Below are 23,375 nucleotides of genomic sequence, written 5' to 3'. Positions count from 1 at the left end.
TGTCTACACGTATCTCACTGCGAGTCTAGTAAACAAACTGCATAAATTCAATCTTTTAAAGAAAATTTTCGCCTGTTACAAGATTACGTACACGTAATCATTAAACCGAGGCAAAACTGACGTTAACAAAACATCTTGTTAAGGCATAACAACAGGCAGGGTTGCCACCCAACATCCTATGTAGCCTTTCGCAACCCGTCACCTCGCAGTGCGACCTGCTGTGTTTTTATTTCCAAAATAAGTTTACTTCATGTAGCAATACGTGTATTATTATGCAGTGACGCTCACTATATCAATTGTCTTTGCTCGGTGTTAGTGGCGTCAAAGCATGAATCTGAATGCCCTTTAAAGCTATGGTAAAACGAACAACCATGTATGTATGACTAATTTTTAAATTGACCCTTCTTGAAAACCCCAAGAAGCTGACGGAAAAAACATGGACAGAAGGAAAAGAACTGAAATGCAAGCACATTGTTGCGGGTTTATTGCCGTCATAAGTTAGATGTTAAACAGTTAGTTCTCCAAGCGAACTACTTCATAAGGCACGCTTTAAAAACACTTTCTGTGAACGATGGATGGACCAGCTTCATCGTATTCTTGTTTGGTGATCCACATCTGTTGGAAGGTGGACAAAGATGCAAGGATTGATCCTCCGATCCACACGGAGTATTTTCGTTCTGGAGGAGCGATGATCTTGATCTTCATTGTGCTTGGAGCAAGAGCAGTAATTTCCTTCTGCATCCTGTCGGCGATACCCGGATACATGGTGGTTCCTCCAGAGAGGACGTTGTTGGCGTAAAGATCTTTACGGATGTCGATATCGCACTTCATAATGGAGTTGTATGTTGTCTCGTGGATACCAGCAGATTCCATACCTAAACAAGCATATTATATTTGAAACTTTGAAGATTGAAGTGGTTTGGTGCATAAGCGTTCACTTACCAATAAAGGATGGTTGAAAAAGTGTTTCAGGGCATCGGAATCTTTCGTTACCAATGGTGATGACTTGACCATCAGGAAGTTCGTAGCTCTTCTCAAGAGAGGTGGAGGAAGCTGCGGTTGCCATCTCCTGTTCGAAGTCAAGAGCAACGTAGCAAAGTTTCTCCTTGATGTCACGAACAATTTCACGTTCGGCTAAAAGTTGAAGAATTTATTAGTAATACCAAAGCTAACAAACACCGTGTGTAATGTTGTCCTTACCTGTAGTCACAAAGGAATATCCTCTCTCTGTCAAGATTTTCATCAGGTAATCGGTAAGATCACGTCCAGCCAAATCCAACCGCGCGATGGCGTGTGGGAGCGCATATCCCTCGTAGATTGGTACGTTGTGTGAAACACCATCTCCAGCATCAAGAACGATACCTAAATACACAAATTATTGGGAGAAAGGCCTCACTGCTAATTACCACTATTTGTAAGCCTACCTGTGGTTCTTCCAGATGCATAAAGAGAAAGTACAGCTTGGATAGCAACGTACATTGCTGGTACGTTGAAGGTTTCGAACATGATTTGTGTCATCTTCTCACGGTTGGCCTTTGGGTTAAGTGGAGCTTCAGTGAGGAGAGTGGGGTGTTCTTCAGGTGCGACACGGAGCTCATTGTAGAAAGTGTGATGCCAGATCTTCTCCATATCATCCCAGTTGGTGATGATTCCGTGTTCGATGGGATATTTGAGAGTGAGGATACCACGTTTGCTCTGTGCTTCATCGCCTACGTAGCTGTCCTTCTGTCCCATACCGACCATGACACCCTTTAAAAATAGAAAGTTAGATGATATAAATGTATTCTCAAAGACTTAAATATGTTTTTAAAATTACCTGATGTCTTGGTCGCCCAACGATGGATGGGAAAACAGCTCTTGGTGCGTCATCACCAGCGAAACCGGATTTGACCAATCCTGATCCGTTGTCGCATACGAGTGCGGTTTGATCTTCTTCGGAGTCTGACATGTCAATGCTTAAAATTCTTCTATTCCTGAAGTATAAGGAAAATAAATTTTTGTCGTTACGGAATGATATTATGCATTAGTGAGACAACTTACTTACACGTAGACGTAAACGAAGTAGTAGTCGTGTAGTTGTAATGATGATATTAGTCGACAGGGTCACTTTATAAACTCTAAAGGGCGTGAAGAAAAACCTTATGACGTGTTTCTTCGCCTATTAAGGAAGGCCTGCATGGCCAGCTGTTACTAGCTACGAGGCGCGACGTCATCTACAGTACAAACTTGTGATCTCCAACGGAGTATTGATCGTTTCAGTTGTTATTACCGTCACTTGGCGCATTGATTTTTGTTATTAGATTTTCTGTGTTTGCTGAATTCAAAATGATATCAAAAATACAATGCTTTAAATGTACCCGCAATTTTAGGTCAGTCTTGCTACAGTAAACAATACAGATTAATTTTTGAGATCTCGCTCCCACTTGTGGAAAAGTAGCTCATCCAGTTTGGTTGCAATGCCTTTGATGCGATAGTGAATCTATTAATACTGATTTATACTCCATAAATTGTCTCAAAAAACAGTCAAATGATCCTTATGGCATATTTTGATAATTTGCGCCTGTCTAATCCGAATTGTTAGTTTTGCTTGTGCGCTTTTAGAAAATGATGCTTTTACTATTCCCTGATAATCATGAACACAGTGTCCTTGGCGTAAATCATAAAAACATTTTGTCATTTTTCCCATGTTGTACATAAAAAAATTTCTATATGTTTGTGCGTGTCGGTTGTAAGGACTGTTATTGGTGATCACATGCAAAAGAAAATCTCTGTATTTGCTCTGAGCCCATAGAAGATTTAGATGTTTTCACATCTTGGAAAGAGTAGACAGTGTTATTCTCCTATCGAGCAGATGCACATCAGTCAAAATTGTCGAAAAGCACCCATCTCTATTAAATGTTTGTCCAAATGTGTTTTGTGAAAATAAATCATCAGATTTATTTATACTACCCGCTTTGTTTTGTGTATTTGTAGTCAAGGATTTAGCATGTTTGTATTACCTTAGTTTTAGAACAAGACCGATGATATGATTCAGTCGTTTCGCATAGAAGCTCATTAAAACGGTTGTTGCAATTTCTTTAATTCAGAGTTTGCCAAATACTGTATTTTTTATTGTTTTTTTTAAATCATTAAAACGGTTACATTGTTGTAGGAGCGTCACATGCCTACTTGGAATCAAAGCTGGTCCTTGGCACATTTGACCGCTTTGAGCAAATCGGACCAGGAACACGAAATATCTTATTACGTTGGGGAATTCGTCTGTAATAAACGGCCATCTTTACGGATTACGGTTGCTATAGACACTGTTTCGCATTGTTTTTGTGCTATAGCGAGACAACTTGCTGGTAAAAGAGTTTTGCTTTTTCTTTTGCAGTTGATACAGCAGCCAATATGTTTTTGTCAAACTCCGGGTTTTTTAATTGTCTTTTGTTATCAATGTGGATTACATATACTTGGAAATGATTAGGTTTATCTTAAAATTAAAACTTAACCACTTATCCTGTTTCGAATCGCAAGTAAACCCTTGCTAGATGTGTAAGTTTTCTGCATTCTGATAATATGTAAAAGACGTGAGTTAGTTATTAGTTTACCATAAGGTATTGCGCATATTTAAGTAACTGCTTGAGATTCTACCACAAGAATCTGTCTACACGTATCTCACTGCCAGTCTAATAAATAAACTGTATAAATTCAATCTTTTAAAGAAAATTTGCGCCTGTTACAAGATTACGTACACGTAATCACTAAACCGAGGCAAAACTGACGTTAACAGAATATCTTGTTAAGGCATAACAACAGGCAGGGTTGCATCCTATGTAGCATCCTATGTAGCCTTTCGCAACCCATCACCTCGCAATGCGACTTGCTGTGTTTTTATTTCCAAAATAAGTTTACCTCATGTAGCAATACGTGTTTTATTATGCAGTAATGCTTACAATATCAATTGTCTTTTGTTGCTCGGTGTAGTGGCGTCAATGCATGACTCTGAACGCCCTTAAAAGATTTGGTGAAACGAAAACCCATGTATATATGACTAATTTTTAAATTGACCCTTCCTGAAAACCCCAAGAAGCTGACGGGAAAAAATATGGACAAAAGGAAAAGAACTGAAATGCAAGCACATTGTTGCGGGTTTATTGCCGTCATAAGTTAGATGTTAAACAGTTAGTTCTCCAAGCGAACTACTTCATAAGGCACGCTTTAGAAGCATTTTCTGTGAACGATGGATGGACCAGCTTCATCGTATTCTTGTTTGGTGATCCACATCTGTTGGAAGGTGGACAAAGATGCAAGGATTGATCCTCCGATCCACACGGAGTATTTTCTTTCTGGGGGAGCGATGATCTTGATCTTCATTGTGCTTGGAGCAAGAGCTGTAATTTCCTTCTGCATCCTGTCGGCGATACCAGGATACATGGTGGTTCCTCCTGAGAGGACGTTGTTGGCGTAAAGATCTTTACGGATGTCGATGTCGCACTTCATAATGGAGTTGTATGTTGTCTCATGGATACCAGCGGATTCCATACCTGAACAAGCATATTATATTTGAAACTTTAAAGATGGAAGTGGTTTGGTGCATAAGTTTTCACTTACCAATAAATGATGGTTGGAAAAGTGTTTCAGGGCATCGGAATCTTTCGTTACCAATGGTGATAACTTGACCATCAGGAAGTTCGTAGCTCTTCTCAAGAGAGGTGGAGGAAGCTGCGGTTGCCATCTCCTGTTCGAAGTCAAGAGCAACGTAGCAAAGTTTCTCCTTGATGTCACGAACAATTTCACGTTCGGCTGAAAGTTGAAGAATTTATTAGTAATACCAAAGCTAACAAACACAGTGTGTAATGTTGTCCTTACCTGTAGTCACAAAGGAATATCCTCTCTCTGTCAAGATTTTCATCAGGTAATCGGTAAGATCACGTCCGGCCAAATCCAACCGCGCGATGGCGTGTGGGAGTGCATATCCCTCGTAGATTGGGACGTTGTGTGAAACACCATCTCCAGCATCAAGAACGATACCTTTAAACAGCATTCAATTTTATTGAAACCGCCCACCAGTAATGTAATTTTTTAAAAAAATTTCGTCTAACCAGTGGTTCTTCCAGATGCATAAAGAGAAAGTACAGCTTGGATAGCAACGTACATTGCTGGTACGTTGAAGGTTTCGAACATGATTTGTGTCATCTTCTCACGGTTAGCCTTCGGGTTAAGTGGAGCTTCAGTGAGGAGAGTTGGGTGTTCCTCAGGTGCGACACGGAGCTCATTGTAGAAAGTGTGATGCCAGATCTTCTCCATATCATCCCAGTTGGTGATGATTCCGTGTTCGATGGGATATTTGAGAGTGAGGATACCACGTTTGCTCTGTGCTTCATCACCTACGTAGCTGTCCTTCTGTCCCATACCGACCATGACACCCTTTAAAAATTAGTGTATCGTTTTGAATGATGCCTTAATAACCTTAAAGACTTATGGTAAATAATTTTGAAATTACCTGATGTCTTGGTCGTCCAACGATGGATGGGAAAACAGCTCTTGGTGCGTCATCACCAGCGAAACCGGATTTGACCAATCCTGATCCATTGTCACACACGAGTGCGGTTTGATCTTCTTCAGAGTCCGACATATTGAAACTGTTCTAATTATATCTAGAAACAAAATCGATTTACTTTCATTAATAAACTTTGCTTTAAATGGTGTGCTTAACTTACTGTTGATTCTTGAACGAAGTTGTTGATGAAATGTTGAGATGATATCATGGATTGAATGCAATCGCTTTATATACGTCAGAGGTGACAAAAAAGAAGGCTGGGGCGAGCTGTTTCTCCTAATAAGGATAGTAAGCAGTAGCAGCTGCTGTCAATCAAAAGTCGCGTCGTAATATTTCACATAATTGAAATTCCTTTTGGTATCTTTGACTCCTTGTTACACTTTTAACACCGGTAAATACAGAAGACTGTTTATTTCAAAATATGTCATTGCTACACTATCAGCTTATAAACTTGTCTTAGTTGCTTGTTTTTTTTAGCCTGTAACTGTCAAAACACAAAAAAACAGTGAAAGTCTGATAATTGCACGTATGAAGCATTGTTACAAACGATAAAAAAACAAAAAATGTGTTAAGCTGCCGTTTCTCATATACGTTGTAATGATGTAACCAAAATATCCAGCTCGTGCATCTGGTGGGATCGCGTAATATTGTATTCCATAGATCATGGTTTTCTTAAACCATTTAAAACGGGTTCAGCTCTGTCGCAAAAGTTTTTCTATAATTAACAACCATTCACAAAAAGATTTTGTAAAATTGTAAAATTTGAAATATGCAAACACTGTGCTTTTCTTCCCAGGCGTTAATTAAGAAAAGCAAGTTGTGGTTGTGGAACTTAGGGAACTTATCGGGCATCCCGATTTAAACCAATTTGTTCACGCAGACAGGACCATACTTCGCAGTAAATGCTGTTGTGCATGACACTATTCCGTATAGTGTCTTTAATATAATCTCGTGAGAAAATTAAAGAAAAGTGTTTTCTTTGAATTCCAGAGGATTCAAATGTGCAACTGCAGCAGTCAAACGTGAAAAACATACAAAATAATAAAACGACAAAGGTTACATCACAATTGAATTTAATTTTAAAAAATGTCGAGAAAATAGCCCTCGTTTTCCCAATATTGCCACCATGCCCAAATACGGTAGTGCGACAACTCTCACGCAACAACGCAGCAGGCTGATGGTTTCCAGGCGGGCGAGAACACGCACAGCTGTCGACACCTTGTAGGCCATTGTCATTACGCTGATCACCCTATAAAAGTAGCCAAAGAACTCGGAAATTTCATCAAACGATCAAACTGTTATCGAGCAAACATCGCAAACATTCAACAAAGTCAACCTTAAGGTAAATAACTTTTGTTAAGAATTGGTGCAGCATAATGACAAGGTGATGTATTTGTGACTTTGTACAGAAAAAAAAACAACAAACAACATGTCGGACTCCGAAGAAGATCAAACCGCACTCGTATGCGACAACGGATCAGGATTGGTCAAATCCGGTTTCGCTGGTGATGACGCACCAAGAGCAGTTTTCCCATCCATCGTTGGACGACCAAGACATCAGGTAATTTTTAAAAAAGTATTCGCTAACTTGTAACAAAAGTACATAATTTAACAATAAGCCTTTTTCAAAAGGGTGTCATGGTCGGTATGGGACAGAAGGACAGCTACGTAGGTGATGAAGCACAGAGCAAACGTGGTATCCTCACTCTCAAATATCCCATCGAACACGGAATCATTACCAACTGGGATGATATGGAGAAGATCTGGCATCACACTTTCTACAATGAGCTCCGTGTCGCACCTGAGGAACACCCGACTCTCCTCACTGAAGCTCCACTTAACCCGAAAGCCAACCGTGAGAAGATGACACAAATCATGTTCGAAACCTTCAATGTTCCAGCAATGTACGTTGCTATCCAAGCTGTACTTTCTCTTTATGCATCTGGAAGAACCACAGGTAGACCTACGTCTTTTTAGTCATTAACAGTGTGGCGTTTCTCTCATTATGTTTTTTCAAAAATACATTTTTGGTTCAACGGTTTAAAATAAATTAAATGTTCTTTAAAGGTATCGTTCTCGATGCTGGAGATGGTGTTTCACACAACGTCCCAATCTACGAGGGATATGCACTCCCACACGCCATCGCGCGGTTGGATTTGGCTGGACGTGATCTCACAGATTACCTGATGAAAATTTTGACAGAGAGAGGATATTCCTTTGTGACTACAGGTAAGGACAACATTACACACTGTGTTTCTTAATATTACCGTATGCAAAAACACAACTCTCATGTATGTTTCAGCCGAACGTGAAATTGTTCGTGACATCAAGGAGAAACTTTGCTACGTTGCTCTTGACTTCGAACAGGAGATGGCAACCGCAGCTTCCTCCACCTCTCTTGAGAAGAGCTACGAACTTCCTGATGGTCAAGTTATCACCATTGGAAACGAAAGATTCCGATGCCCTGAAACACTTTTCCAACCATCCTTTATTGGTGAGTTGTTTATTTTAAATATAGATGCTTTCAAATAAATTGTTCCAACGTAAAAACGTTATTCTTCCTCAGGTATGGAATCTGCTGGAATCCACGAGACAACATACAACTCCATTATGAAGTGCGACATCGACATCCGTAAAGATCTTTACGCCAACAACGTCCTCTCAGGAGGAACCACCATGTATCCTGGTATCGCCGACAGGATGCAGAAGGAAATTACAGCTCTTGCTCCAAGCACAATGAAGATCAAGATTATCGCTCCTCCAGAAAGAAAATACTCTGTGTGGATCGGAGGATCAATCCTTGCATCCCTGTCCACCTTCCAACAGATGTGGATCACCAAACAAGAATACGATGAAGCTGGTCCATCCATCGTTCACCGAAAATGCTTCTAAATTCACATGCACGAAAGCATCTCAAATACATTGCAAATCAACTTCAATTACTTTTGTCTTGCGTCAGAAAACTGCTTTTTTTGTAATTTTGATTACTGCTCTTCGACGATGCAATTTATCTTGCCATTATTTACAAATAAATACTAAGCTGGAAGGAAACAGTCGAGAACTACGCGATTTGCTTGCTGTAGCAACCAGGTCGTCGCTGCAGATCTAAAACTACCAAAAAACATAAATATTCGGTCTGTTTTTTCTTAAATTTTCCTCGAGGGAAACACGTTTTTCTATTGGTTTGTGTGTCAATGACTATAAAAGTAGGCTACATCGCTGAATACATAGACAAACTCAACCGAACTAGGTACCCATTTTATTTAATGTTTTTTGACATTTGTAGTTGTAGGGATAGGGGTAATATTACAGGCAGAGCTGAACTTAACGAAGCTAAACGAGTTGATATCAATGCAACACATACGGACTGTTCATTTAGTGTAACAGCGAGGCCGTGTGACTGTACATCTGCCGCAAACAAATCGACATTTTCACGTCTAAGTATATATAAATTAAGAATTGGTAAGTACACAAGAAGATTTAAAAACACCCAAGCAATTTGTCATGCGTTGCAATTACACATTTTTTTGCATTTTTGATAACACACTATTACGCTGATCATGTTTACAATATACATGTCAGGATATTTTGACATTTTATGTTGTACACAGGCAAAATAACTGGTCAAAGCGCACATTACGTTTTTAGCAACACATTTCCCCCAAACCAAACTCATTGCAGTTGATGACCCGCCGTGCTGAACAAGAGAACTTTCTTTCCTTTTTTCTTGCCCCGTCCCTTTTTTCCCTTTCCTCTCTCATTTTCTTCACTCGCACCGGTATCAAGCCGGGAGAGGGCGCTAGTGAGTGCATCGCCGAACGAACTCTGGTACGAGGGCGGTGCCACGTAATCCGGATCATCGTCGACGACGTCATTCGTTGACGTCTGACTTGTCTGCGAAGAACTGGGACAGATCCGCGACCAAGATTGTTGTTCGGCGGTCTTGGCACTTCTCAGCATCTGTCAATATAGCGCAACGGAGTTAACGCATCAGTTAAGGAACTGACGTATTTCTCAAGGAACACAGCTGCGTGCGAAAGTTTTTATTCAGGTTATTTACGTTGTGGGCAGCCGTATTTTACCTATTAGATTAACCAGAATTTTTGAAATCACTGTGTGTGTATCACCAGAACTAACCATAATTGCGACTAATTCGTTACATTTTTACATGAATTTTTACATGATACTTTAAAAAACACCACCGAACCATAAGTTTAAAAAAATACATAACAGTTACCTGTGCAAAAGAGGGTCCGGCGGTATTTTCCAAGCTGCTGCTCGCACTTACAACCAACGGACTGACCGATGTGCTGGAGTTCGGCTCGGAGATATTGTCGTGTGGTGTTTCGCATTGGTCGACTTGAGAGCTGGGAAGAAGAACTGAAAACGAACTTGGACCAGCGCCGGAACGACCAGGGAAGTTAGGAAACTGCTTTTGACTCTCCAAGCTTATGCGTGCAGACGGGTCTGAAACATAAAGTCCTGTATGTTTAAATCGTTCGCCAGTCCTTGTTTGCAAGAAATTATAATATGTTATGAAGGGCATTATACTTTGCTTGTAAATCTGTTTAAACTTATTTAAATATTTAAAACCGAATCAAACTCACATTTCCCCTGTTTCCTCATCTCAGCGTTGTGAACTTTGCGAAGGACCTTTTTCTCTTCGCGAGCTTTTCGCTTGCGCTGGGTTGCGCGTCGCTCCAAGTGGTCATGAAAGAGATCAAGTGTAGCTTTCTGCAGCACCGGTGGACGCAGGTCAAGCTCAGTCACGTGAAACTCGAGTGAAATCGGCAAATGCGCCAAATAGCGGTGGCGTTTCCTCATTGCCTGTGGGAAAGTTGTTGGTCTTTTAAAAGATTTTTTTTGTTTCTACCTAAAACTTCATGAACTTGAAGCATATTGCAGTTGTTTTGCAAAAATGAATGTTGACTCGAACCTCATTCATTATAAGATCCTCAGTTTCAAGAATTTTTCCAGTGATCTCCATTGGACACTGATCAAAACTGCCATACTCGTGGATGAGGCATTTTACATTTACCGGATGCAGGTAAATGTGTTGCCCATCTTTCGCCTAATCTCAACAAAGCCATAACAATGATAAATAGTAGGCACATGTTGACATACTAATCTGTTTTTACCTGATAGAAATAGTAAACATGGTCATTGGGTGAATCAGGAGTCTTTTCCAACTGCAATGAACTTTCCAGGCAAACACTGGAATTGTTTTCTGGTTCCGGTTGTTTGTCCACACAACCTTTTTCGGTCACAGTTTCTGTAAAGTTTTTTGTAGTCAGTTAGATTGCGTACTAAAGCACTGTGCTTTTATTTATTGCAAGTTAGAACGTTGTAAGCCATGTATGATACCTATGATGAGTCACTGCATAGCTGGATGTTAGCCAAAATATTGGCGGATATAGTAACAGTTATCTATCATATACAGAAACTGAAAGCAAACTTCAGCATACCCGTATTTGTGGAAGTTTGTTCAGCACATTGTTGCTTTTTTTCGATGCTAGATAGTAAATCTGCTTGCCGTTGTTTGCAGAGGTCCAATGCAGCGATTATAAATTGTTTCTCCAAATCCTAAATTCACACAAATCACAAATTCATGTCGACCAATGCATTCATGTATAAGTGCATGCATATTTGCAGCACGCAATAATTGAAGGTTGAAAAATAATATAAACACCTATCTCAGCAAAAATTTAGGGTAGGACAGTAACGGATATGACAGTCACTTCCTGTGCAACCACAAACAAACAATGCTTGTCATGTGACAATCACACACCAACTTACGTCACTTTCAGTTGCAAGCCTGAACTCCAGTTGCTCCATTTCAACTTGAACTATGTTGGTGATGACTTGTCCAGATGTGGCATGTAGAAATTTAAAATTTCTTTGGCTCTAAATATGGTTTAGATTGATAAACAAAAGTCCTAAAAAGGGGAAAACATACACAAATAAGCAGAAAACCACAATTTGGTGATTAACCATCTTTTACCAATCGTATACAATTAGGACATTAGGATCTGCAATGAAAGTTGTTTGGTGTCTAGCATTAGAAAGGTAATGGCAATGCACAAATTTCAACTTTTTTACCATACCCATTGTTTTAACAAATAACGATTTAATCAAATAGGGAAGTAAATTACCATTATTTGAGCCTTGGTGGTGCCAACAAAATTGCGGAGATCAGATATACTTCTAAGGCTATCTTCATGCTTATCTGCCGGATATGCAATCATGGATCCTCTATACCTTTTCATCAGTTTCATTGTTATTATGCTTTGGGGGTCATAAAATTGATCCTCGTAGACTGACACACTACTCAAACAAATTTGTGTTGTTTTACATTAACAAAGTGAAGCCTCAAAAACAGACCTTTTCAGATCAGTCTGGTGCACAGCTTCATGACAAATCGGACATTTTCTCCAAGGCTTTGTTTCAAGAGCAAGATAATGTAGAATGCACGGCCAGCAAAAAATATGTCCACATTTAGTAACTCTTGCGGCATTGGGTGATTCAAGGCATATTGGGCAAGAGGGTGTCTCATGGCTCCACATGTTCTGCATTGTATTGAAAATAAAATTAACTCATTTACTTGCAAGATGTATAACAATCAGAAATGAGCCAATTAATAATGTTTGCACTTACCACTTTTTCAACTAGATCCCAATCGATAGGAATATCTGCATCAGCACAGTAAGCACTGTAGTCAAGACCTTCTTTTACAACAAGCTGGCAACTGGAAAACAGTGCAAAGGTCAAACTTAGTTGTAAACAGAATATGAAACAACAAACCAAACATGCACACAAAAAAAAGAGAATGATCAAATGGTGCACATTAATATAAAAGTCAATTTTTGTTTTCCAGATATTATCAATATCAAGCTGATATTTACAATTAATTATATTCATACTTTGCCTGAATGAACTGCTCCTTGTTAAACACTGTCTGTTGACTTCCAGGTTTCCACCCATGGATAACTTTGCCTCTTGGCGCATATTTGTGATCATTGTAACTTGAATCAAATGTAAAATTAAGCAGATGATTCATGTTGGTTTTCTTGCTTCCATGTTGCTCAACGGGAAGCGGAGAAAATGCATCCCGTCTTTCAGCTTTCACCTGCAACGAATTTCATTGTTAAAATAGAGTCAGGCTATGCAAACCTTATGAATTTGTGTTTTTTAAACCTGATTCCTACGTCCACCACAAGCTTTGACACAAGACTTTGCCCTTGGTTGTTTCTGATAATGATTGTTTGCACCTTTTGCATTGGAGTAACATGCATTATTACTGATTTCTTGATAATTTCCAGGATGTTTGCTGAAGTTGCCTCTTTTGCGATCTAAACATACATAGGTAAATTTTTCAGTGTACCACAAGCACCATCCCCACACAATTTCAAACCAAACTTTTAGAATTACTCTTTAGTGTCCGCCAAAAAGAACTATTAAAAAACAAAATCTTTTTTTTTCAGAAAACAAAATTACACAATAAATATATACCTTCTTTTGACTTGGCACAAATATTTTCAGAGCTGGAAACTTTGGTAATTGGCAATGAGCCAGCTCGAGAAGACATTGTTGGAGATATTGACATGCACAAATTGAGTTGAAAATACGGCCTCGCGGACCAACAGATGTGTGATGTTGACAAAAGACATGTTGACCAAAAGTTAGAATGCCATGTTTCACCACAAAAAACGAGAAAACAATGATTCTTGGATTAGGAGAAGATGATGGTGGAAGTTTGGGAAATGGGGAGTTAAAAACTAAAGACCCGAGAAGGCACAAACCTTCTTAACAGATATTATATCTGTTAACAATTTACTCTCCTACAAAGGAGGGCTAGTGGAGAATTTTCTAAAATGCAGTAATCAGTTGATGGAAAAACATACGTTCTTCCACCCTGTAATAAAGACAAACAAACGACCTTTGTTACGTTTCAAAATTTAGAATATGACGACACTGACGCCATTCTTAGTCCCTAGAAATATTAAACGACACAAGCCTTAAATGTATTTTCTCCCATTTGATGCAACAGATACAACAAGGCTACGTTTAAAAAACTTCTTTTGTAATTGTAACATACCATGGTGGTGAAAACTGAAAACTGGTAATGGAGTTACCAGACTGAAACGAGGTGAAAATTTACGTCACGGCTCATTTTCAAGATTGTTAAATGCGTGTTGGTTGACGGTTCGATAATTTACCCGTGTTGGTCTTTGTTATATTAGTTAATCGTTGCGTTAACATAAGTGGGTTTAGCTTGGTTGGGGTACAGAGGTAAATTCAAATTTCTTTGTAATCGAAACTATTTACAAGAAGTAATTACCTAACACTCCCCGATACGATGTGGATAGTAATCAACTCCACAGGGGACACATACACATCTTTCAATCACAAGCATTATTAAGAAATAACTAACAAATTAAAAGTAGATATGCCTATCAAACCAACGCATTTGAAACGATCATTAAGTTTCAAAGATATTGTTGATGTTATTGTTGGATTTTGGGATGGGTAAATACTCTACTGTTGCTACTCAACACTTGCATATACCTAAAAAAGCCACCAAAATTTTAATAATGCAAAAATCGCGTAAAACGAAAACGAGAGGTAAAACCAACGTTACCAAAAATTACGCGTTTATCGCATGCCCAAATTGTCCAGTAAACGAAATGGGAAAAAAGATGAGAAACATGCGGAAACAATAGATCTAACGTGAAGGAAATTCCTAATAGTCCAATCGAACAATTTCGTAGATCTATTTTTTGGGGAAAAAAAAAACATTTCAGTTATCAAGTGTTTGCAAACAATTTCTTGATGGAAACTCAATTCCCGTGATATTATAAACTCCGGTATCTTAATGTAAGAAAATATCCAAAACGGAGTATATTTTAAACCGACTCTTTCGGAGCAAACGTTTGGGTTAAAAAAAAATTGATTTAAGTTACACTATATCGACAAGCTTGATCGGGATTCGAATCCCAAACTTTCGGGAGAGTATATCTTTAAAGTTGTTGTCTTTTGTTGAACATCAATCCTCCACAAACTATATCAAAAAAGTCTTGCAATGTTTTTGCTGAGCTTGATATTTTAAAGTCTACATGGTATTAAGCAAGCGAAACTTTTCTGTTTTTTTCAGCGTTGGCATATCCTGAAACTTATAGTAAGAGACTAAAATAATGGCAATGGCATGTGTCATGGACAGACTCGTGCTTTCACGACTCATGCAAGTATAGGGACCTATGAACACCATTGTTTTGTCCAAAACCGAGGAGTTTCTACTACAAAAACTTGGTCGCACTTAAATACAATCCCACAGAAAAAGCCCTTGCACTGCCACGTTTTTCCCTATATTATAAAAGATTTTGTTTATACGCCGATCCTGCGACAAAACTTTTATTCGACCTGTACCTAAATTTATTTATTTCAGAGAACAGGAATTACAACTATACAAGTGAAGCAATTACTAAACCTTGGGGAAAGCAGAAAAAGTTCGAAACTTCAAAAGGTCACAAGTTGTCATCCTACACCACATGAGCGAGACCTTGAAGGACAAACGAGGTGAAGCAAAAGTCTGTATATTTGTAACTGCCCAAATCTCTTTTTCGCCTTCGCTTACATTTTTTTGATACTTTTCATTTTTCTTGCAATGTGAAACTGTTTTTTGTTTGAATGATTTCCATCATTACTTTTAAACTGTTACTGACTTTTCTTTATTGTTTCTGCACTGAATTCATTAAGTTTCGTATCGGCTACATCAGTGCCTTGTTACCAAATGTTACTGTTTTCAACTTGTCGATTTTGAAATTAAATGTTTTCATAACTTCAACAATCTGCTTTCCTTTGAAATTCTTTTAAGGCGTGAACTATTTATTTACCCATATAATGAAAATTCCGTGTGTATTTACTATCCGGACTGAAACAAATCATTTATTTATTAACTCTTGCAATGGATCAATTTCAACACACATACTTCTAGTAGTTGGAATGTTTATTGGTTTACTTTTTATATCATTGTTTTCAACCATGTCACGTTTTCAACGTTTTAATTATTGCACGTGGGTGCTGGCGACAACCAATGACCAGTGGGTAGACAGACATTAATGTTTGAGCCACTTGGAGCATCTCCAGTACTTGTACAACGGTACGACACAAAATAATGGGGTGGATAGAAGTATAATTGTGGATAGAAATCAACTCCGGTATCAGTCGGAGGAAACAAACATCCTGCAAAAATTATTACGGTCGTTAAATTGTTGTAAGAAGCGTCGTTAGACTGCTTTTGCTCAACCTTAATCCTAAGGAAACATTGTAAAACCGATAATATGTATGCAGTATTTGCAACCCCCGAGTAATTGTTTGTTTGTCAATTAAACCAACATTGATATAATCAGTCAACAAAATCTACAACATGGTTTCTCAAAACTTTTGATCCGTGGAGCACCTGGCTAAGCAATGAACTCGGTTAACCTCAAGCTCACAAACTCTTTTCCCGAAACAGTAAACTTTTACCCCCTTTTTAATGTGACCATAAAAATAAAGGAATATGTTATTTTACTAACAAGTAAGTGACGATAAGGTTTGCTTACCTTCCACACTGAGAAGTACAACAGCAACCAGTAGACACGAGAACGAACGTTTCATTTTCTTTTCCGTACAAGTTTCGAACGATTAAATGTTAAAGTTTTATAATAACCCTGAATAACATGAAATATAAAACAATGGACGTGAGTAAGATGGACTCGACTCATCTCAATCAGTTTGATCATGACTTAATATGAGCCAATAAGAACTAATCAACGATTGGTTATGCAATGCTTTCAAGCGTTTTTTAAAAATATCTACCTTCCACACAAGGTGGACAGTTGTGCGTAAACCAGCGGGACATCGACTTATTATCACTAAGGTTTTTGCTGAGCTTGAAATTTCAAAGTTTACGTGGTTTATGGCAAGGCATTTACTGTCAGACCAACCTTTCCTGTTTTGCTTGGAAGTTATCAAAACGCCAGCGTTGGCATTTCCTGTCACTTATTGTAACTTGTAAACTTATTGTAATCTGTACTTTGATTGACAACAGTAAAACAATGGCAATGGCATATGGCAGGGACAGACTGGTGCGTGGCGCACGACGACCCATGCGAGTAGGCCTGTGAACTCCACTGAAACTGAGGAATTTCCATGGAAAGTCTAGGTTCCATCCACAATCTTACAAAAAATGTCCTTGCACTGACAATTTTTCAAGAGCCCTGGTGCCTATTTTATCAAAGATGTTGTTTGCAATTGTTACATATTTTTATCTCCCTCTCCTTATCGCCTCTAGCGTCCGTCATATGTTATCTATGACTGCTTCTTGGTGTTGTTACCTGAGACTATGTATTCGAAGCAGTACCGCGAAGGACTCGTTGTTTGAACACTGACGTTTTTATTAAAGGCATATATTTTGTTGGCGTTGTACCTTACGGTGTATGTCATTGAAATTCGTTGACGGGAGTAGCGAGTATTGAAAGCAAAGCTCTTTACTCTTGTAAATTTCGTTACTTCATAGGTGGCGACGTCATTTTTGGTATGAAAACTCGTAAGGTGTCATTTAACATTCACGTGAAGTTTCAGTTTTGTAGTGTTTGTGATAGCTGAGATATTAGGTGTGGTGCTAAAAGTACACCAGACCCCTGTTGCAGTGGTGCGCGACGGCATTCTAGGTGCTGGTACGCCAGCATCTTTCCGTAATTTGGGGATATAGCTCGAGTTGAAAAAACCGCAAGTGATCCCAAAATGTCCGTTACTTTATCTTCTAGGTTACTTTGTAACACTCAACTAGGTGGTACGCGTCGAAATTGTTTATCCTCCAATTTTTAAGCAACCACAAAAAAGTTGGGAATCACTGCCCTATTGGTTTTAGGCAGGTCCTGCGAGTCTTGAGAAAGATAAACGTTACACAATAATGTTCGATTATGTTCTTCATTGAAATTTAGCAATGAAACTTGTGGCAATGACACTGACGTATACGTTTTAGTTACTCAACCCTAATTGCTTTCACGAAACATTTTTAATTGTACAACGATTAGTCCTGGCTTAAACCACTGCAATCCACTCAGACCATTAATGTGAATTGAAAACCATCGTTCCTAACATTGATGCATTATTCAAACATGTTCATGAATATGACTTCCACCAACACAAACAAACAAGAAGTTAAATCAAAGTGTTGAATTTAATGCATGTTTTGAAGCAAAAGACCCAACTGTAACATTTTCAATCACTGCTTATTTGATAGGAAAGCAAATAGTTTAAACGTTCGTTATTCATTTAGAAAACCGATTCAACCGTGTTCCGATTTACGTAACATTGCGGATGTTGAATGTGATCTGTATATTCTTTTAATTACATACCAAATAGACTACGAATAGAAATTATAATACTGGGAAACATTTTTTTATGAAACCGATCAAACAATGAAACAATTTGTATTAATATTTTGTGTCAATATGTTCATGTTTTAAGGAATCTACATGTCTAAGTACAAAGGAAACAATTTCATTTGTTAAATACATATATCCAATATTCAACCATCAACTGGATTTATTAGTCTTTCTTAGTCGATGCAGTGGGCAGATTCTTGTACCGGATGCAATAAACAATCAATGCTTGCATAAATGATCCCAAGCAGATGGAATTGTTGACGGTCAAACCTGTCGAAATTATGTCACGATAATCTATAAATCAAAGAAAAAAAAAATTACCAACCAATCTGGGCATTGTAGTTGATCGCAAAAACACCTCCTGAAACTGTCATTACGAATAGGTAGTAGGAAGAAATATGTTTGCTGTAGTTTTCGAAACATGTAAAGTCGGCAACTGTCCATAATATCTGACAGAGAGCAAAAAACAAAAGACTGTATGTTCCACACACGGATACCTTGCAAATATCTGTAAATAAACCAATCTTTTAGTGTGTTGAACATTAATACAAAAGGGGAATACCTTTAAGTCCAAAAGCGAGATAGTAGTTTAGTTGAAAGGTGATCGATTCCACGCTCCAGACGGCAGCAAACACGGTTGGATGCAATAGTGTAAGTTGCAATGTTGGAATTGAAGCCCCTGCGAAGAGGTGTTTTTTTGGCATTCTTCTGCGCTATAGGCCAGGATTGCCATAGATAAAAAAACCGTTCGGTTTATAATATTAAAAATTTGATGACCCTTTTTGGTAATTATCCTCAATTAGTGACATACATCTTATATAATGTGTTTTTGTTATACAAAATGTCATATTTAAATTCCCGGGCATATCAGAGAAAATCATGGCGTATTGCAACCTCACATTACTTACGTTAGTCCCTGTCTTTTGATATAAGAAGTTTGACAAACATTAATACAAGAGAAAACAGTGGTATCACTTACTTGGAATTGGAGTATTGGCATGAGATTTCGAATCGGTCTTGCTGTCAACAAACCGTTTGGTAACCATGTAAAGTTGCGTGAAACACATAAGTGCCATTGCGATCATTGTTACCACACCACAGTAATGATTCTCGATTCCATAGCCGACCATCCAAACCAACATGTTAGCCATGGTCAGTATCCAAATAAAATAAAATTTCTTGCAATAAAAAGCGCGTTAAACGCATTGTAATAACATGCTTCGTATTTATCACACTTACCCAACTAAATATACGTATATTTTTCGCCAACCTGTAGAGGTAAAGTGTGGACAACAATTTTCCTCCAGTAATATATGACCAAGCAATAAAGAACTAGAAAAAATCGTAAGCATTATACTTAGTAAGTTGATCTGGCGTTAAAATCATACCAAATACTTAGGAGATATTTCCAACTGATATTTAGAGACAACTTGTTGTGGTGTTTTGAGTTCCAGTCCTGCATTAATATTATTAATTTTTCTGGAGTGTAAATTATTACTTTCTAGAAAAGTCTAAGCTATTTTTTCGAAAAATAAGTAAAAATTATTATTTGTGAACTTCTTAGTTGTTTCACATGATTACCTGGGAGAAACCCAAATCCTGTTTTGAGGTAAATCGCCAACACACAAGTGACGAACAATTGAGACAAACCCGCAGCAACAATCCATGTTCGTTCCTTAAACATTGTTGTCCACACACTTTCAACCAGCTACAAAACTATAGTAAACATAATAATGCGAAATCACCCAACAACTTAATCAACGAAACGCGTCACGACACAACGCGACATATGGAGCGGCATTAGTCACCACAATATGTGCAACACGGAAATATTTACAAGATGATAAATAAGTGAATTTTAGTCAAAGCAGAAATAAATATGCTGTATAACTTTTACGTATAGCATTGATTACAATACATACCGTTTATCGTCAGAACGCCCCTAATGTTGATTGTATTAAATCTAAAGATTACTGTAACAGCTGTTGTCCGCCTTGTAGAACTTGCACGGCCTGGAGCGTGCCAGCTACCACATTATATTTTTCCCATAGAAAACGCGACTTGACTCAACAACATCGGTTCTCTGTTGTAAACGAACATACACTTAATGTCAACACAACACATAATGTCTACAACCATAACGACAACGTACCAACTTTTCGGAGTCCAGGTCCAAATTAAACCATTTTCCTTAATTATTACAACTTAGTTTCATTAACAGCTGGCTACAAAGAGACACAGTAAATTCTACTTGAACCATCCAAATACATCACATTCACTGCAAAGCGTGGCCATTACGGGGCAATATTACGTCATAGACGCCAAGCGTCACAAAGAAAGTGGCGGGAAACATGGACAACTTAATCCTCGCTGTAACAATTACCTCGAGAATGTTTATAATGTCCATTTTCTGAAATGCAGTAATCAGTTGATGGAAAAACATACGTTCATCAACCCTGTAATAAAGACAAACAAACGACCTTTGTTACGTTTCAAAAAATAGAATATGACGACACTGACGCCATTCTTAGTCCCTAGAACATCAAAAGACACAATCCTCTTTAACTGTATTATCTCCCATTTTATGTAACAGATATATTTGTAACTGCCAAAATCCCTTTTACGCTTGCGCTTTTATTTTTTTGTCAGCACTTTTTCATTTTACGTGATGTGTAAAGAAGTTGTTTTTTTGTTTTCCATCATTGGTTTTTTGAACTATTGCTGACTTTTTGCTGTTTTCAACTTGGCGATTTTGAAATTGAATGTTTTCTAAACTTCAACACATACTTCTATTAGTTGGAATGTCTATTGGTTTACTTTTTATTCTATCGTTTCCATCCATGTCACGTTTACAACGTTTCAATTGTTGCACGTGGGTGCTGGCGACAACCAATGGCCATTAGGTAGACAGAAATTAAACTTTGAGCCACTTGGAGCATCTCCAGTACTTGGACAACGGTACGACACAAAATAATGGGGTGGATAGAAGTATAATTTTGGATAGAAATCAACTCCGGTCTTAGTTGGAGGTAAAAAACATTGTGCAAAAATTATTACGGTCGTTAAATTGTTACAAGAAGCGTGGTTAGACTGCTTTTGCTCAACCTTAATCCTAAGAAAACATTTTGAAACCGATAATATGTATGCAGTATTTGCAACCCCTGAGTAATTGTTTTTTTGTCAATTAAACCAACATTGATATAATCAGTCAACAAAATCTAGAACACGGTTTCTCAAAACTTTTGATCCGTGGAGCACCTGGCTAAGCAATGAACTCCAGCACAAACTCTTTTCCAGAAACAGTACACTTTTACCCCCTTTTTAATGTGACCATAAAAATAAAGGAATATGTTATTTTACTAACAAGTAAGTGACGATAAGGTTTGCTTACCATCCACACTGAGAAGTACCACAGCAACCAGTAGACACGAGAACGAACGTTTCATTTTCTTTTCCGTACAAGTTTCGAACGATTGAGTATTAAAGTTTTATAAAAACCCTGAATAACATGAAATATAAAACAATGGCCGTGAGTAAGATGGACTCGACTCATCTCAATCGGTTTGATCGTGACTTAATATGAGCCAATAAGACGTAATTAACGATTGGTTATGCAATGCTTTCAAGCGTTTTTTTAAAAATATCTACCTTCCACACAAGGTGGACAGTTGTGCGTAAACCAGTGGCACATCGACTTATTATCACTAAGGTTTTTGCTGAGCTTGAAATTTCAAAGTTTACGTGGTTTATGGCAAGGCATTTACTGTCAGACCAACCTTTCCTGTTTTGCTAGGAAGTTATCAAAACGCCAGCGTTGGCATTTCCTGCCACTTATTGTAACTTGTAAACTTATTGTAACCTGTACTTTGATTGACAACAGTAAAACAATGGCAATGGCATATGGCAGGGACAGGCTGATGCGTGGCGCACCACGATCCATGCGATTAGGCCTGTGAACTCCTCTGAAACTGGAATTTCCATGGAAAGTCTCGGTTCCATCCACAATCTTACAAAAAAGGTCCTTGCACTGACAATTTTTCAAGAGCCCTGGTGCCTATTTTATCAAAGAAGTTTGTTTGCAATTGTTACATATTTTTATCTCCCTCTCCTTATCGCCTCTAGCGTCCGCCATATGTTATCTATGACTTCTTCTTGGTGTTGTTACCTGAGAATATGTATGCGTGGCAGTAACGGGAAGGACTCGTTGTTTGAACACTGACGTTTTTAATAAAGGCACATATTTTGTTGGCGTTGTACCTTACGGTGTATGTCATTGAAATTCGTTGACGAGAGTAGCGAGTATTGAAAGCAAAGCTTTTACCTCATGTAAATTTCGTTACTTCATAGGTGGCGACGTCATTTTTGGCATGACAACTCGTAAGGTGTTATTTAATATTCACGTGAAGTTCCAGTTTTGTAGTGTTCGGGATAGCTGAGATATTAGATGTGGTGCTAAAAGTACACCAGGCCCCCTGTTGCAGTGTTTCCCAACCGGTGGTACGCGTACCACTAGTGGTGCGCGACGGCATTCTAGGTGCTGGTACGCCAGCATCTTTCCGTACTTTGCGAATATAGCTAAAATTAAAAAAACGCAGGTGATCCCAAAATGTCCGTTACTTTATCCTCTAGGTTACTTTGTAACACTTAACTAGGTGGTACGCGTTGAAATTGTTTTCCCTCCAAGTGGTACGCAACCACAAAAAAATTGGGAATCACTGCCCTATTGGTTTTAGGCAGGTCATACGAGTCTTGAGAAAGATAAACGTTACACAATAATGTTCGAATATGTTCCTTTGAATTTAAATTTAATGTATGTTTTGTAGCAAAAGATCCAACAGTAAAATTTTCGATCACTGCTCATTTGACCGGAAAGCAAATAGTTTGAACGTTCGTCATTCATTTAGAAAACCGATTCAACCGTGTTCCGATTTACGTAACATTGTGGATGTTGAAAGTAGTTTGTATATTCTTTTGATTACATACCAAATAGACTACGAATAGAAATAATAATACTGGGAAACATTTTTTTATGAAACCGTTCAAACAATGAAACAATTTGTATTAATATTTTGTGTCAATATGTTCATGTTTTAAGGAATCTACATGTCTAAGTACAAAGAAAACAATTTCATTTGTTAAATACATATATCCAATATTCAACCATCAACTGGATTTATTAGTCTTTCTTGGTCGATGCAGTGGGCAGATTCTTGTACCGGATGCAATACACAATCAATGCTTGCATAAATGATCCCAAGCAGATGGAATTGTTGACGGTCAAACCTGTCGAAATTATGTCACGATAATATATAAATCAAAGAAAAAAATTACCAACCAATGTGGGCATTGTAGTTGGTCGCAAAAACACCTCCTGAAACTGTCATTACGAATAGGTAGTAGGA

At 38.1% G+C, this 23,375-nt stretch overlaps 5 protein-coding genes across 5 annotated transcripts; 1 reads left to right on the top strand and 4 right to left on the bottom strand.

The window, feature by feature from the left end:
* Positions 1-549: 549 nt before the first annotated feature.
* LOC145902092 (actin, muscle) lies at positions 550-1,954 on the bottom strand. Its single transcript, XM_082989949.1, has 5 exons — positions 1,817-1,954; positions 1,425-1,749; positions 1,201-1,362; positions 943-1,134; positions 550-875 (listed from the first exon to the last, which is right to left on the bottom strand). The coding sequence occupies exons 1-5, from the start codon at positions 1,946-1,948 to the stop codon at positions 550-552; spliced, it is 1,137 nt and encodes a 378-aa protein (XP_082846075.1). The 5' UTR covers positions 1,949-1,954.
* A 2,246-nt stretch (positions 1,955-4,200) lies between these two features.
* LOC145902067 (actin, muscle) lies at positions 4,201-5,617 on the bottom strand. Its single transcript, XM_082989913.1, has 5 exons — positions 5,486-5,617; positions 5,085-5,409; positions 4,852-5,013; positions 4,594-4,785; positions 4,201-4,526 (listed from the first exon to the last, which is right to left on the bottom strand). The coding sequence occupies exons 1-5, from the start codon at positions 5,615-5,617 to the stop codon at positions 4,201-4,203; spliced, it is 1,137 nt and encodes a 378-aa protein (XP_082846039.1).
* A 1,354-nt stretch (positions 5,618-6,971) lies between these two features.
* On the top strand, positions 6,972-8,434 carry LOC145902105 (actin, muscle). Its single transcript, XM_082989968.1, has 5 exons — positions 6,972-7,103; positions 7,175-7,499; positions 7,610-7,771; positions 7,845-8,036; positions 8,109-8,434. The coding sequence occupies exons 1-5, from the start codon at positions 6,972-6,974 to the stop codon at positions 8,432-8,434; spliced, it is 1,137 nt and encodes a 378-aa protein (XP_082846094.1).
* Positions 8,435-8,788: 354 nt separating this feature from the next.
* LOC145902226 (E3 ubiquitin-protein ligase RNF10-like) lies at positions 8,789-13,639 on the bottom strand. The gene is made up of 13 exons (XM_082990108.1): positions 13,052-13,639; positions 12,737-12,891; positions 12,463-12,668; positions 12,197-12,287; positions 11,924-12,108; positions 11,695-11,866; positions 11,339-11,446; positions 11,008-11,125; positions 10,681-10,814; positions 10,479-10,613; positions 10,150-10,369; positions 9,780-10,009; positions 8,789-9,502 (listed from the first exon to the last, which is right to left on the bottom strand). The coding sequence occupies exons 1-13, from the start codon at positions 13,143-13,145 to the stop codon at positions 9,215-9,217; spliced, it is 2,136 nt and encodes a 711-aa protein (XP_082846234.1). The 5' UTR covers positions 13,146-13,639; the 3' UTR covers positions 8,789-9,214.
* Positions 13,640-18,136: 4,497 nt separating this feature from the next.
* On the bottom strand, positions 18,137-19,657 carry LOC145902815 (uncharacterized). Its single transcript, XM_082990914.1, has 7 exons — positions 19,555-19,657; positions 19,362-19,429; positions 19,213-19,305; positions 18,953-19,151; positions 18,536-18,652; positions 18,299-18,481; positions 18,137-18,243 (listed from the first exon to the last, which is right to left on the bottom strand). Exons 1-7 carry the CDS (start codon positions 19,655-19,657, stop codon positions 18,137-18,139), a joined length of 870 nt encoding a protein of 289 aa, XP_082847040.1.
* Positions 19,658-23,375: the final 3,718 nt, after the last annotated feature.

Source organism: Ascidia mentula, chromosome 5 (assembly GCF_947561715.1).
Source record: "Ascidia mentula chromosome 5, kaAscMent1.1, whole genome shotgun sequence".
Classification (NCBI taxonomy): Eukaryota; Metazoa; Chordata; class Ascidiacea; order Phlebobranchia; family Ascidiidae; genus Ascidia; species Ascidia mentula.
Note: the sequence above shows the minus strand (reverse complement) of the source record. Positions and strands in the feature narration are given on the sequence as shown.